This window comes from Medicago sativa, chromosome 3 (assembly GCF_051527215.1).
Source record: "Medicago sativa cultivar Bolivia chromosome 3, Bolivia_mono, whole genome shotgun sequence".
NCBI lineage: Eukaryota > Viridiplantae > Streptophyta > Magnoliopsida > Fabales > Fabaceae > Medicago > Medicago sativa.
In genome coordinates this window covers 93,826,678-93,842,150 of record NC_140751.1, presented here as the reverse complement: position 1 = coordinate 93,842,150, position 15,473 = coordinate 93,826,678, and the positions used below count along the sequence as shown (strand labels likewise).

At 33.3% G+C, this 15,473-nt stretch overlaps 2 protein-coding genes across 4 annotated transcripts; both read left to right on the top strand.

Annotated features, from left to right (window-relative positions):
• The first annotated feature begins 4,308 nt into the window (after positions 1-4,308).
• Positions 4,309-5,777, top strand: LOC146942138 (two-component response regulator ORR22-like). 2 transcript variants are annotated; one of them, XM_085756086.1, is made up of 5 exons: positions 4,309-4,450; positions 4,765-4,863; positions 4,989-5,189; positions 5,273-5,349; positions 5,435-5,777. In XM_085756086.1, exons 1-5 carry the CDS (start codon positions 4,339-4,341, stop codon positions 5,558-5,560), a joined length of 615 nt encoding a protein of 204 aa, XP_085612212.1. In that variant the 5' UTR covers positions 4,309-4,338; the 3' UTR covers positions 5,561-5,777. The 2 variants fall into 2 exon arrangements, with proteins under 2 accessions (XP_085612212.1, XP_085612211.1); XM_085756085.1 differs by having other exon boundaries at positions 4,711-4,863.
• Positions 5,778-9,671: 3,894 nt separating this feature from the next.
• On the top strand, positions 9,672-11,653 carry LOC146942137 (two-component response regulator ORR24-like). 2 transcript variants are annotated; one of them, XM_085756083.1, is made up of 4 exons: positions 9,672-9,799; positions 10,356-10,508; positions 10,585-10,815; positions 11,242-11,653. In XM_085756083.1, exons 1-4 carry the CDS (start codon positions 9,688-9,690, stop codon positions 11,328-11,330), a joined length of 585 nt encoding a protein of 194 aa, XP_085612209.1. In that variant the 5' UTR covers positions 9,672-9,687; the 3' UTR covers positions 11,331-11,653. The 2 variants fall into 2 exon arrangements, with proteins under 2 accessions (XP_085612209.1, XP_085612210.1); XM_085756084.1 differs by lacking the exon at positions 11,242-11,653 and adding an exon at positions 11,079-11,158.
• Positions 11,654-15,473: the final 3,820 nt, after the last annotated feature.

Sequence of the window (15,473 nt, the reverse complement as noted above, 5' to 3'; positions counted from 1 at the left end):
TAAGAAATTATTTTTGACCAATAATTCTCAAATACATCTTCGGCGCTTTTTACCAACTAAAGACATGGCTATTTACCAACTAAAGACACAACTGTCATCTGAACATGATACATTGCAGGTCTGCGAGCATGGTGAGTATACACATTGGAGAAGGCTTGAGTTTACCATCACATATACATAACTCAGGAATATGATATGACAAAAGCTTCAAAACCAACTTTGCCATGAAGAAACAAATCCCTCAAACAATACATCAATATGTATATAGAAACTATATTTTCTGCAAAACCTATGATGCAATACCTCACGAACTTCTAATAGTTCAGAGCTCAAATGTAAGTTGAAAAGAAACAACTATCGAAGACAAAAAAGGCAAAATAATAATAATTAAGGAGTCCTTAATTCTTTCCTTACTTCAAAAGCTAAGCTTAATTATTTGGCATATCTGCAAAAAAAAATTAAAAAAATATCAAACTAAAGGGAGAAGAGTATAACTTTTGCACAAAATCATAGGAAAAAAGATCATCAAACTTTTAGAACTTATGGATCATAGGAAAAACGTCGTCGTTTATTGGTTAAGTGACTTATCTCAACCAATATAAGACATGAGATAAAAGTTTAAGGCTAATGTTAACTTGTGCCCTTAAGGCACAAGTTAAGAAGTAAAAGTAGAAATATTTTGTTGTAATTAATACATTTGAATTTAACTTTTTGACTTTTAACTAATTGAATGCACAAAATTTAAGAAATAATTTCTACATTTGGGTTGCTTAACATGTGCCCTAAGGGCACAAGTTAACATTACCCAAAGTTTAAATATGCTTTTCATCAATTGGACAAAATGCAAGTTTGAACAACGACTTTAGTGTTAACAAATCTCAAAATGAGAATGCAATCATATAAGTCACTTAACAAATCTCAAACTTTTAGAACTTAAATGACTTATCTGATTGCATTCTCATTTTGAGATTTGTTAACACTAAAGACGTCGTTAAAACTTTCATTTTGTCCAAATGATGAAAAACATATTTAGAAATATATTCTCACTCTAACATTGCATTACTCACACTTTTACACTTGAAGAGTTTTGACAAATTTGTGTCTAAGATGTGGTCTCTTTACGATAACTCAATTCTTCTGCACACAATTGATTTTGATCGTAACGGTAGTACTGAGCTTTATTTCACAAAGTCAAGCGATGTTGATTAGGAATTAATGTCAAAGGTGATATATGTCATATCATGCCTTCATGTCAAACTTTAAGACCATTTAAGCTATTAGTTTCCCCTAAGGTTGATATAATCATGGGAGAATGTTGTTTCCAAAATCACTGGATTTACCAGCATTAATCTTCCTGCATGTGGAAAATTTTGCCTATAGAGTCGTATTTGAAGGAAATCTAACACATGTTCTAAAATTGATTGATGCAAAATCTTGACTTTGCATGATATTTTCATTTGTATATCATAACAATCCAGTCGTCAACGGTGCCAATATTCACACCTTTGATAGTTACCACATTTGATTTTCATAGTTTGATTCTATCAATGTTTGGGCTATCACTTGCGGCCGAAATTTTAATCATTGTGAAAATCATATTTTCAAATCCATTCAACTTGAACTGTCCCCCTTTGCCGTAAAAAAACTCAAATGATGAAAATTACCATTTGTGACAAAGTCAAATACCATTCACTGAGCAATCAATAAACATCATGTGGTCTGCTACAACCACTTGATGATATTGTCATTGTCACGTGATTATTAGATCTAATGCATTTGTGTTTTGGTTGCTTCAGTCAATGACATTTGACTTTGTCACAAATGGTAATGTTAACCATTTGAGTTCTTTCAAATGCAAAGGAGAACCAAGTTGTATGAGTGTGAAAATATGATGTTTCACAAAAATTCAAATTTCAGCCAGCCTCGGCGGGTGATAGCAAACACAGATGAAATCAAAATAGGAAATCAAATAGGGTAACTATATCGAAAGTGAAAACATTGACACCGATGACGACTGCATTGCTATGATATATCACCGAACAATTTACCATGCAAACGGAAATTTTTGCATCAATTTCAGAACGTGTCCTATATTTCCTGCAAATAAGACTAAATTAACAAAGGGTCTTGCTAACGAGTGCCCCCGGGGCACTCTTTAAGCAATCCAAAATAAGAAATTATTTTTTAAGAAAGTTAAATATTTCAATTTTCAATGCATAGATTACACAAATTTCTATAAAAAATTTACTATTTAAAGCCTTTAAAGAGTGCCCCGGGGGCACTCCTTAACATTTCCCATTAACAAAATTTACTAGATGCAAGCAAATTAATGCTAGTAAATTCAATGATTTTGAAAGAAAAAAAATCCCCCCAAAATTATAACGACCTTTGGGGAAACTGATAACTTAGGTGATGTTCAAGCTATAGATTCTGACATGAAAAAAAAAAAAATAAATACAAGAATGATACTACGACCTAATCAGTTCCTAATCAACGGAGCTAGACATTGGGATAAACCATAATTTGCAACCTTTTAAGTAGACTACACTCAATAGTACTGTTACAATCAAAATTAATTGTGTGCAGTAGAATTGAGCTACAAAAAGACAAAATCTTAGACTCATTCATTTGAGGATATGAGGAATGAGAATACCAACCAACGGATGATGCATGATGCAGTAGCTACTTTTTCTTCTTGATGATGCAGCAGAGTAGTTCATTCTGCATTCGTTCAATCTCCAATAATCAATAAGGTATTTATTTGTACACAAAACAGAGATGTGCCATCGAACAAAGATGGAGATTTTCGCAGAGGAGCGGTTGGACTCAGATCGTGCCTTAACAGAGATGGTTTTCTCAGGTTAGGGTTTAGGGAAGTTGCTATCGATGGAGCGCAGTGGAGTGGAGGCTAGTGCTCGTTTCTATATATAGGTATTGGATTGGAATGACGCCGCTGACTTATTGGGTCGTACTCTGTGGGCCAATGACTGCTTATGCTCTTTGGGCTTTTTAAATTGCTCTCGTGTACATGAAAAATACCATTTTACCTCCAACGATAATAACGGTTGTTTACTCCTTTATGGTAGTTAAGTACCGTTCGCAAATTCTCCTACTGTAGATGACAAATTTTCGTCTTATTGCGATATTCATTTGATTCTTATTGAAAAATCGGTTATTTAATCAATGATTTAAGTATCAACATTGCAGATATAGAGACAAGATATTGTGATCATTTTAATTTTATCATATTATTGTTTGTAAGCATTTTGTCATCGTATGTTATTAATTTGGATGTTGTGAGTTTGTTCACAAAGTCATCCTTTACATTTTTTAGCGGTTTTGAATGATGTACTTTATCAATATGAATCATGGAATATTGTTTGTTTTGAATGATGTACTTTATCAATATGAATCATGGAATATTGTTTTGTTTTTAGAAAAAAATCATTAATAGGAAGAGTATTAAAAAAAAAACTTAAACACCTTTTTATCATTTATCTTTATGTTGGGTTCATATTAGTCTCTTATTAAAAAAAGCTGCAAACATGTCCTTCAATTTGTTTAATTGGTATCACGTTATTCTTTTTTAATCGAATTCGTGGTTTTGAACTACGAGAACCATGTGAACCGATAAAGTGAAAAAAGATGTTCATGCACATGTCACTTTTTTTTTTTGGTAGATAAACGAGATGACAAAGCCATCATAAACTCATACACACAAAGTGGAGGTACGGAGGTACTGGGGTTCGAACCCCGGTCATGACGTCCGGCCTAACAATTTCGGCATTTTTACCAGTTGAGCTAGAATTTATGGGACCATGTACATTTCACTTTACTACAATTAAATTAGTTAGCCTTTGCTGGATAAAAAAGACTAATATTTTACCAATTAAACAAATTAAAGGATTTACCTACTTTTTCAATTTAAATAAGGACAACAAGAACCCCACAATAAAGATAAAAGACAAAAAAAAAATTGTTTAAGAAAAAGAAAAGTTATTACTTATTAGTCCACTAAAAACAATCTTTATTTTTTTACGGAAAAATAAAAATAAATAAAGATTGTCCACTAAAACAATCTTTATCTAGAGAAATGATATTTGAACAACCACTTTTAAACAACTTTTGTGACAACTTTCTCTCTCATACTCACATTATACTTTTATTCTCCCTCTTCCTTTTTCTCTCTCTATTGTTATTGTCCAATAAGAAGAGAGAAAAAAAGGTTGTCATTAAAGTTGTTTGATTTTGGTTGTCAAAATATCACTCCTCCTTTATTTATTTGCTCAGTTTCATAGTTTCCGTTCTGAGTTTGTGCCTAGTAGAGAAGAGAGAATAATGGATGATTCCACTGATCGGTTTCCCATCGGAATGCGTGTTCTCGCTGTCGACGACGATCCTCCTTCTCTCTTGCTTTTGGAAACTCTCCTCCGATCATGTCAATACCACGGTCTGCTTCTTTTTGATACTTTGTGTCCAATTTACGTGTATAAGACTAATGATGATGATATATTTATGTCCAATTTTTATTATACTTTGTACCTGTTATTGCTTGGATTTCAGAATCTCTCTGTTTCTACATAGTTAGACTTTTTTGTTTTTCAAGTATTTCACAATTGCTTTCTGTTCTGCTCCTGGATATGCATTCAAAGTCTACTTTGCTCGTTCTGAATAATATCTATCTTATTTGTTTATGGTTTGGGATTGCAGTAACCACAACTAGTAAAGCAATAACAGCATTGACTATGTTGCGAGAAAACATAGACATGTTTGACCTGGTAATCGCTGAAGTTCACATGCCTGACATGGATGGACTCAAGCTGCTGGAACTTGTAGGACTTGAAATGGATCTTCCTGTCATAAGTAAGTTGGCGAGATCTGTTTTGTAATTTTCAGCTCTTCCTATTTGTTCTGTTTCTTCATTTTCACTTTCATTTATTCATATAATTATTAATTAATGATCGTTGTTATAAATTGTTTGGTTTCAGCGTTGTCTGTATATAGTGATACGGAGCTGGTGATGAAGGCAATTTCCCATGGTGCCCGTGATTTTCTGCTGAAACCTGTGAGATTGGAGGAACTAAGGAACATTTGGCAGCATGTAATTCGGAATAAGAAGTCCCAGTTTGTTTGGTCTGTGGAGCTGCACCGCAAGTTTCTTGAAACTGTTAATCAGTTAGGAGTTGACAGTATGTTCTTCACGCTGTCTGCAACACTAAAACAATTTCATTTCTCGAGTTTTAGTCTCATGTTAATGTTGTTTTACTGGCAGAGGCTGTACCCAAAAAGATTTTTGGTTTGATGAATGTTGAAAATATTACAAGGGAAGACGTGGCGACCCATCTCCAGGCACTTTTCTAGTCCTCTACGCTTTAATTTATACAAGTTGAGTCATTTTTTCGCTGAATGTTTCTGGTTTATGAAATGGCTGCAGAAGTATAGACTCTTTCTGAAAAGAATGGATGGTTCTGGACATTTGCACAATAATACTTTCAGATCCTTTTCACCCAGTGGGATAGTTGGTAATCTGAACGGGCAGTTTGGCCATAACTCCCGTTAATCAGAATATACTCCGGGGAATGCCAATGTCCATATGGTTTAATTTGATCACTTGCAAAACAGCAAGGATATCTTTGTGATTCCTAGCCATGAGCATGTCCTTATTAGGTTCCAAGCTTTTGCAATTTTCTTCCACAAATTAGAATGCTCTTTTACGTATGAGAGGGAAATTAAATGTTTTCTCCATAAATAATATTGAAGACCTTGTTCTGTTTTAATATTTACTCATTTTATTTACCTTGCTCCCTCCAAATCTAAATATAGCCCGTTTCCCATGATCTTTCTTGGTTGAAAGTGTATGTTTCAACCTTGAAGCTCTTGGTTCGAAACTGGCTTCTACCAAAAGTTGTGTATAGTTTGCAACAAAAAAATTATTAGTTTGTGTATAGTTTAATTTCTTTGAAAATTCATCAACATAACTTGTTCATGAATTAAATATGAGATACAAAGGGTGAACTTAAATTGTCTATTGTTTAGTTCATTTGACTATTCATCAACAAACTAGATAGTTATATACTCCCTAAGTCATTATTATAAGGAAAAACAACAAACTAGATAATTATATACACCTTCCGACATTATCATAAACAAAAAACATTTTTTTATTCATTGAATAACTAATATATTTAATCTAAATTATAGACTAGATACATCACTTGTTCATGAACTCAAACGGTTGATTTTTCTTAAAATAGTGATCGGAGATAGTGTTTATTAAAGAGAAATGCTAATGAATGTCCTTAAAACCTTGTTTACTAACCTCTAAATAGTAAGTTTATGCAATCAATTCCATTAATTTTTTCTAGGGGTCCATTAATTCTTATTTATAGTTATAGACCTGTTTGTTTCAATCGCATATGCCAAACACAATATTAATTCCTTTCAAAAAAAGACTTGTCGCATATCAATGTTCATATTCTTTTCTTTGTACCTCAAAATTCCTCCACCAGTGAGATCCAACTCGATAATGCACTTTTCTTTCAAATCTATCGTTACCATGTTAGTGCTTACCTTTCTCACACACTTTTTAAAAGTTTAATTGATTTCAACGTGATAATGCACTTAGTGGATTTGTATCTTCTCAACTTTGATTGATTTCAACATGAGCGGATTATGTCTCCATCATCTTACCATTAAATTGTGTTTAGTTTTGCTGTGGCTATAATTGATCTTGATAAAATTTAGTTTTAAAAGATTGATTTTGATTAAAAATGAGTTTTTTTAGTTGAATGCAAATTGATTTATGTTTAAATATATTCACCAAAATTGATCCTCACCGATGTATGTTGTTCGGATAATTTGAATTAGAATTGTTTTTTTTTTCTTTCTATTTTGGATAATCATTTACATTTATGATGCATTATTAAATTTAATATAATTGTATAAAGTTTGATATTTTTTTTTTTGAAAGGGGTGTAAAAATTATTTTGAAATATGGATGTTATATTAGCATATTTTCTACCAAAAATATTATCATAATTTTTAAATACCAGTATCTAAATAAATTTTTTAAATACCAGTATCTAAATAAAAAAATAACGATATCTTTATACTAAAAAATTGCTTTCACATATATAAACACATTCTTTCAAAAAAAGATATAAACTCATAAAATCTGTAACGAGAAAAGTGCTAATATTTAACGGCGTTTTGCATGTAAAATAACAAAATATTTAATATAAACACTATATTTTTTTTTTAAAGAATAAACACTAGATTAATGTTGATATTTTGAAATTAATCATAGCTTTTCAAATTTTTATCACATATACTTTCTTATATCAGTACATAAAAATTAGCTTCCACAAATATATGCAAATAAAATTTGCAATGGACGCCTTGCAAATATTTAACGAATTTTGACATATAAAAGAAAAAAAATATTTAATAAAAACATTACATTATTGTTGTTAATTTTCGTTTACTATCTTTTAAATATGTCATAATATTAACTATCTAATTGTTGTTTATATAATTACTATAGCGTTGGACAACCTTTTTATTGGTGGAGTGTTTAAAAATAAAAGGGCAAATAATCACTTCGTCTTTGAATGTGTAACGTGTAGCCACGATAGTCCATCAATGTTGTAAAATTACAAAATAACCTTTAATTATGCACTTCGTTAGTCAAAATAGTTTTTGCATTAAATTTTTTTCTTTAATTATGCACTTCGTTAGTCAAAATAGTTTTATGCATGAAAGATGTAAGCATTACTTGATCGGATATAAGATCATTTGTTCTTGCCTGGGACTACTTTGACTTATGAAGTGCATAATTAGGTATTATTTAATTCTCTACATTTTAGGACTATTGTGGTTACTCATTACACATTCAAAAAGAAAATGAGTGTTTTACCCAGAACAGAAAGAAAAATTAAAATTTAAACAACAATGAGTCGGGGATTCCCCAAACAAAAAACAATAAGCTGGGGATGATAATGCGGGTCAGCCCGACCCGAGCCAATTTGAGATGGTGAAACACACAAATTACTTCATCTTTATTAGTCTTCCCAAAATAACCTTTACTTATTTGAATTCTGCTATTTACCCAACAGTAATTGCTCGCTCCCAACTGAAATTCCGATTTTGCCCCTGCGTGAGTTAACACCCCCCCCCCCCCCCCCCTCCAAATTCGAATTTCACCATTCTTGCGGCATTTAAAGCCAATTTCTCCCACAATATCAAGTATGTGATGGTTAAACTACTTCATTGCATTTTTTTGTTGTTGTAATTTTTCGAATTTTTGAAGAAATTTAACATTTTTAGGTTTATATAAATTTTGCTTGCATGTTAGTTTTTATGATTATTAGCGATGAATTAAGTTAGGAATTGTATTTTAGATGTTGTTTAGAGTGAAATGTGGTAGTTTTAGGTATTTGAAATTGTTTGATTTTAAGTTGATTGAAAGTTGCATTGTAGGTGTTTGATAAAATGTCTCAATGATTTTATTTTTTGTTTTTTGAATTGTTAATGATGAAATTAGTTAGAAATGTGTTTGTTAATGTTGATTATAGTTAGTTTGACTACAATGTGGTAGTTTACGGATTGAAATGACATTGTCGAAGTATAAGTGTTGTTGTTGAATGGTTAGAAATGTTGTTGAATTGTCTGTATGAAAATGTCTCATTGATTTTTTGATTGTTGAAATGTTGTGCAAATATGTCTCAGAGGAATACATCGCAGATGCTTGACAGGCCTGACAGACTTAGGTTAGGGAGGCGTGCCCCCACTAGTAGTGCACGGAGGGAGAAGGAAGCATTTAGATGGGTACATTAAATGGTTCTATCGTGTATCCCATCCTCTTATCGTCGCCCCTGCTCCCGTTCCTGAGTACGTGGTTCCCAGACCTGTCTACCAGGAGATTCTTATTGAGCATGAGTGGGCCAGACATCCTTCCGATCCATTGCAGGTCATCAGCAGCATGAGAGCCAGAGTGGAGCATGCGATGGAGATTCCATAGGTGGTTTCAAATCCACTCTTTTTCAGCATTTTGAAGGGCCTCTGGACCGAGTATAGCGTGTTTGACCATCAGCCGGTTCCATGGAGGAGGAGTAGGAGTCATAGTCCACAGGAGCAACATTAGTGTCTTATTTTAGTACTTTTTATTTTTTTATATTTGTAGTATTTTTATGACATTTTGGTTGTAATATATTTACATTTGCGCGGTTGCGGTTATTTATGACGTGCGCTTAGTTGTGACATTTTAGTTATTTTTAGTTAATATTGCGTATAAAAATTATGAATGAATGAATGCATGATTTAATGAATTGTTGAATGAATGTTCTTTAAATTGTGAGTTTTGGTTGAATGAACGAAGGAATTTGGGAAAACAGGGAACAAGGTACTACAACCTGTTCTGGTACGAGCACAGAAGCTTAACACCATCGTGACTTAACTCACGTAGGGGTAAAATGGTCTTTTCATTTGAGAATGAGCAAAAACTGTTGGGTAAAGAGCAGAATTCTACTTATTTCCTCAGTTTCATAGCTACTTAGCGCTTCCAATAAAAAAAAAGCTACTTAGCGAAGAGAAAATTATGGAAGGACTTATATATTGACTTAATTATAAAGTAGCTTTAAACCTACAAATAAGTCGGCCAAACGGTACCTTATTAGAGAAGAGAAAATTATGGATGACTCCAGTGACCGGTTTCCCATCGGAATGCGTGTTCTCGCCGTCGACGGCGATTCCACTTATCTCTCGGATTTAGAAACTCGCCTCCGATCATGTCAATACCACGGTCTGCTTCTTTTCTTTTTTATGCCCAATTTTATTTGATTTATTCATACATTATGTCCAATTTATGTGTATAATGCATGATGATCATAATTGATAAGTAAATGATATGTTTATGTAGAGAGATACGGTTAATTCTTTTATTGATGTAGATTTTAGTTTGTTGGAAATTCTGCTTCGGTCCGGCATTTGCTGCCTTGGCTTTGAGGTGGTTAATTTAGTCCACATTGCTTAGATATGACCTCTATAGTGTTTATAAATGTGTAATTGCAATTAATATTATAGAAATTCAAACAAAGAACTTACTTTGAATTCATTTGGACTTTGGAATCAATCAAATCTAACTGCGAAATCAAAAAGATGTTGTGTTGATAAAAAGTTTGACCTGGTAATCGCTGTTATGGTATGTTATTTATACACATTTTGGATCAAAGACTCCTAAGTCATGGTATGTTTGACCTAGTTTCACAAACTCCTTGTTATAGTATAGGAACAATATATACACATTTTGCTTGTTCTGAACGATATTTATGTTATTTATGTATTGTTGCGGATTGCAGTAACAACAGCTAGCGAAGCAAAAATGGCATTGACTATGTTGCGAGAAAACAAAGACATGTTTGACCTGGTAATCGCTGATGTGCACCTGCCTGACATGGATGGACTTAAGCTGCTTGAACTTGTGGAACTTGAGACGGACCTTCCGGTCGTAAGTAAGTTCAGTTCTTCATCTTTGTTTTGTTTCTTCATTTTCTCTCTCATTTATTCATATAATTTTTTTTATTTCAGTGTTGTCTGAATCTAGCGATAATGAGCTAGTGATGAAGGCAGTTTACCATGGTGCCTCTGAGTTTCTGGTGAAACCTGTGAGATTAGAGGAGCTAAAGACCATTTGGCAGCATGTAATTCGGAAGAAGAAGGACAATGAGGACCTATCAGCTCAGAAGAAGTCCCAGTCTGTTTGGTCTGTGGAGCTGCACCACAAGTTTGTTGCTGCTGTTAATCAGTTAGGCATTGACAGTATGTTCTCCACTCTGTCCGCAACACAAACAATTTTTATTTCCTATCAATTTCCTCGAGCTTGACCGAATTTTATTTCTCATTTTACATTATCAAAGTGTTTTTTAATTTATTTTCAATCTGAGGTTGAAAAAAACTTATGATGATAGGTGCTACATGGTATAAATTTCATTTCTCAATCATCACTCAAATTTATGCCATGTCATGAAGTGTTTCATTACTGAATTTGAGTGAGTCTCATGTTAATGTTGTATTACTGGCAGAGGCTGTACCCGAAAAGATTCTGAGGTTGAAAAAAACTTATGATGATAGGTGCTACATGGTATAAATTTCATTTCTCAATCATCACTCAAATTTATGCCATGTCATGAAGTGTTTCATTACTGAATTTGAGTGAGTCTCATGTTAATGTTGTATTACTGGCAGAGGCTGTACCCGAAAAGATTCTTGGTTTGATGAATGTTGAAAATATTACAAGGGAGGACGTGGGAAGCCATCTCCGGGCAATTTTCTAGTCCTTTACGCTTTAATTTATCTAAGTTCAATCATTTCTTTCACTGAATGTTTCTGGTTTATGAAATGGCTGCAGAAGTATAGACATATTGACTATGTGAAGAAAGTTAGCTCTGTGGGCTGTGGCAAACCAACACGCTAGTAGTTTGGTGGCAGCCTCAAGGAGTGCAGATCAGGATGAAGACAAAGATGAGGATAAAGAGAATGGTCATGACAATGAGAACCCATGAGCTCAGAAGAAGCCCCCGGTTGTTTGGTCTGTAAATGTCAAGCGAATGCATCACAACAATAACTAGTTTTTTTTTATTGGAGGTTTATTTCATGACTTCCGTTTTTTCTGGAAAAACCTCCTTCTATTCTGTGGCAAACCAAGTGTCCCTCATGAAGATTTTGATTACATGGTTCCAATTCTTACACATGCCTCTTCAAAAATTTGAATCAATACGGTCTTGAGATATCCGCGGAATGACAGAGGAGCCACACTTGTACTTGGCTCGAATAATTCTCACCCAAAGATCATCTTTCCTATTACAAATTTGTCATTCCGCTTTCATGAGGGACACTTGGTTCTCAGATTGCACCGTATGCAGTCCCAACCCCCCAACTTTTTAGGAGTGCAAATTTTCTCCCAAGAGATAGGGTGAATTTTATGTGCGAGCTCAGTATCGTCCCAAATAAAATATATACATATTATGTCAACCTCATAAAAAATTTGCATAGGAACCATAGTGGATCGCATAGCGTAGCTAAGAAGCATAGTGGATTGCATAGCTTAGCTAAGAAGCGCTTGAATCATGAATTCAGCAAGAGTAAGTCTACCTGCAAAAGAGAGTCTTGGTTTTCCAACTGCTCAACCTCTGTTCTGTTATGTATCAGACAGAAAAATGGAGATTTGAAGGGAAGGTATTCTGCTGTGATTGAAAAAACAAAAAATGGCTTTTTTAAATAGCCTTACACCAGAACTGCCACATTTAAACGTGGGCTAAACACAAAACAAAACTTCCCTACAAAGAGGGAACTATCTTAATGACTAAATCAAAAACTAGAAGTCAGCAACGTGCTCCTAATTCAAAGGAATAACAAAACAACCTTACTTCCTAATTAATAGGATTTATTGGACAGAAAAGCAAAACAAATAAAAAACAAACAACGACTAACTTCAACATGTTCACCTTGTCAAGTATAAACCTGAAAGAGCTATTTTTTACTCTTTTATGGATGAGAGGAACACCAAGAAATTTACCAAGCTCTTATGTGCCTTGGAAACCAACCTCATCACATATCTGCCTTCTTGACTGTCATGGAACATTTCTAGAAAAATAAATTCTAGTCTTGTCCATACTCACTTTTTGCCCCAAACTCCTGCAAAACAAATCTAAGATAAGGTTAGTATAATGAATTTGCTCCATACATGCCTGTGCAAATAGGAGCAAATCACCAGCGAAGGCCAGATGAGCATGCTTAGGTGCACCACTTGCGAGTTTGATCGGTTTCCAATACTTATTTTCCCTGCAACATTAATCAATTGAAAAAGTCGCTCGATGCAGAGGTAAAAAATATAAGGAGATAAAGGATCTCCCTCTCTAATTCATCTAGATGGCTTAAATTCCTCTATAGCCTCTCCACCCCAAAGAATCCTCATACTAGGAGAGGAGATACAATGCATAGTCATATCAATAAATTCACGAGGAATTCACCTTTAGCTCTTTGTATGCAAAAAAATCAATTGAAAAAGGAAAATTCACACTGTGTCAAACACCCCCGGACAAAGATTAGTCACTATTATAAACCACAAGAAATTCACGAAATCACCCTGATTAAAATGTTTGTTATGTGCAATAATAAATTTTCTAGACATTGAACTTTCATTCTAGGCTCTATTTGACAAGACAAACTTTGAGTCTCTAAGTTATAGCTTATAAGCTTATATAACTTTTTTTTTTGACAAAAATAAACTATATTCATTCATGTAGATACAACAAAAACTCAAAATAGCTAAAAACAAGGCTTAATTACACCACAGGTCCTTTAAGTTTGACGTTTGTAACATATAGGTCCTTTAAGTTTGTTTTGTAACAGATAGGTCCTTTAAGTTTGATGTTTGTAACATATAGGTCCTTTAAGTTTGTTTTGTAACAGATAGGTCCTTTAACTCTGTAACAGTGTGCAACTAAGTCCTTCTGTTAACTCACCGTAAAAAAAAAAACGCTGACGTGACTGTGAAGTCTGTCAATTTCATCTCCTTTACTACACCCAGTTTTTTTTGAAGAATCAGGAGAAGATAACCGAAGGAAAGAAGACAACAGTTCTACCACACGAAATCTAATTGTTGGACTTTATAAGTTCTTGTCCAAGATTACCAAGTACATTGCAAAGGCAATAACTGAGATGATGAAACCGATGATAAATATACTCAACTCTCTATATAAGAAATTGTTATCATCTATCCTGCGTTCTTCCCCTGCAATAATGCTGGTATTACACTTGGAAGCCATTGATTTGACGAATTCAAGCTTTGGTATGAATAAAAATGGAGTCAGGGTTTGAGAATTGGGGAAATGTAAGGGTAAAGGAGACGAAATTGACAGACTTCACAGCCACGTCAGCGTTTTTTTTACGATGAGTTAACAGAATGACTTAGTTGCACACTGTTACAAAGTTAAAGGACCTATCTGTTACAAAACAAACTTAAAGGACCTGTATGTTACAAACGTCAAACTTAAAGGACCTATCTGTTACAAAACAAACTTAAAGGACCTATATGTTACAAACGTCAAACTTAAAGGACCTGTGGTGTAATTAAGCCTAAAAACAAAAATAATGAATTTATGAACAAATTAACAACACCCGTGTTAATATCATAAAACAATAAAGTATATATATGCGTACACATGTGACTATATTAAAGTGGGAAATACTCATACCTATAGATCTAAAAGATTAGCAACGCTAAAGTCGTTGATTGCATGTAAATTGAATCAAGATTAATCCTTCAACCACAATCAAATAAACATTGCACTAAATGGTCGCATTCTTAAAGAATCTAAACAACTTACGTCTCATAATGCATCGTTTTGAAGGGTTTTTAATTTATTTTTTTTGACTTGATTTGGAGGTTATTTATTACATCTATAATCTAAGATGCACAAATTTGAAAGTATATAAAATACAATTAAAATATTATTTTTCAGATTTTAATTTGTGTTTTGTAATGTACATTGAATTTTTCTATAGAAATATACATTGAATTTGATTTATTTGTAAATACTAACCCCAAATATAACTTTCTAAAACTACAAGTTCTTACGTGTCTAACGACAAACAACAATATTATCCAGGTGGCACTTATTAATGCAAAAAATAAAACTCAAATTGTCACCTCTCTTTCTCTCCCCCTCCTACACTAAATAACGTACTAATCGAATACTTCACCAGAAGTAATTACTACTTAGTACATAAGCCAAAAAAATTACTATTAATTCGCTGCATTATAGTTTTTTTTTGGAGATTAGTTACAATGTGGTGAGCACTATATGAAGCGGTGTAAGAGATTATATATAACTGCATTTCTTTAGTTGTAGTCTATTGTTAAGCGTTTGATGCTAGATGATATAAAAGAAAAACAACTATTAGGAATATCAAACCACTTAAATCAATTTTAATAACTCAAGTATTAGGTTCTGGCCCTTGGACATGAAAATCAAGCTGAAAATACTAGAACAACAACGTTTGATATGTTATCTCTTAACATCAGACACGGATTCCCTTGTTTTGGGGACAAATTCACACGGTTCTCATCTTGATGATCCGTGTGCATGTTCATGCTAAATGACAATTCATAAAAGAGAAATCATAACTTTCTCAAAAGTTGAACATGCTTACAAGCAAATCATGCAAGAATTTACGTTAAAAAGAAAAAACCTCTATTAATAAAAGCAGAATTCATAATGATCTTAAACTTGTTGTTTGATTCTTTATCTGCATTGTATAAACCGCCACGGATCGATATCTTTCATCTTAGCCTTCACTCACGTCACCTTCTATAAATGCCTAACACAAACAAAAATTTCTTCCTTAATTTCTTCTATTGTCGCCACCTAAGTTTTCTAATGCATTTCACTCATGGTAACGTGTGGTTGAATTAG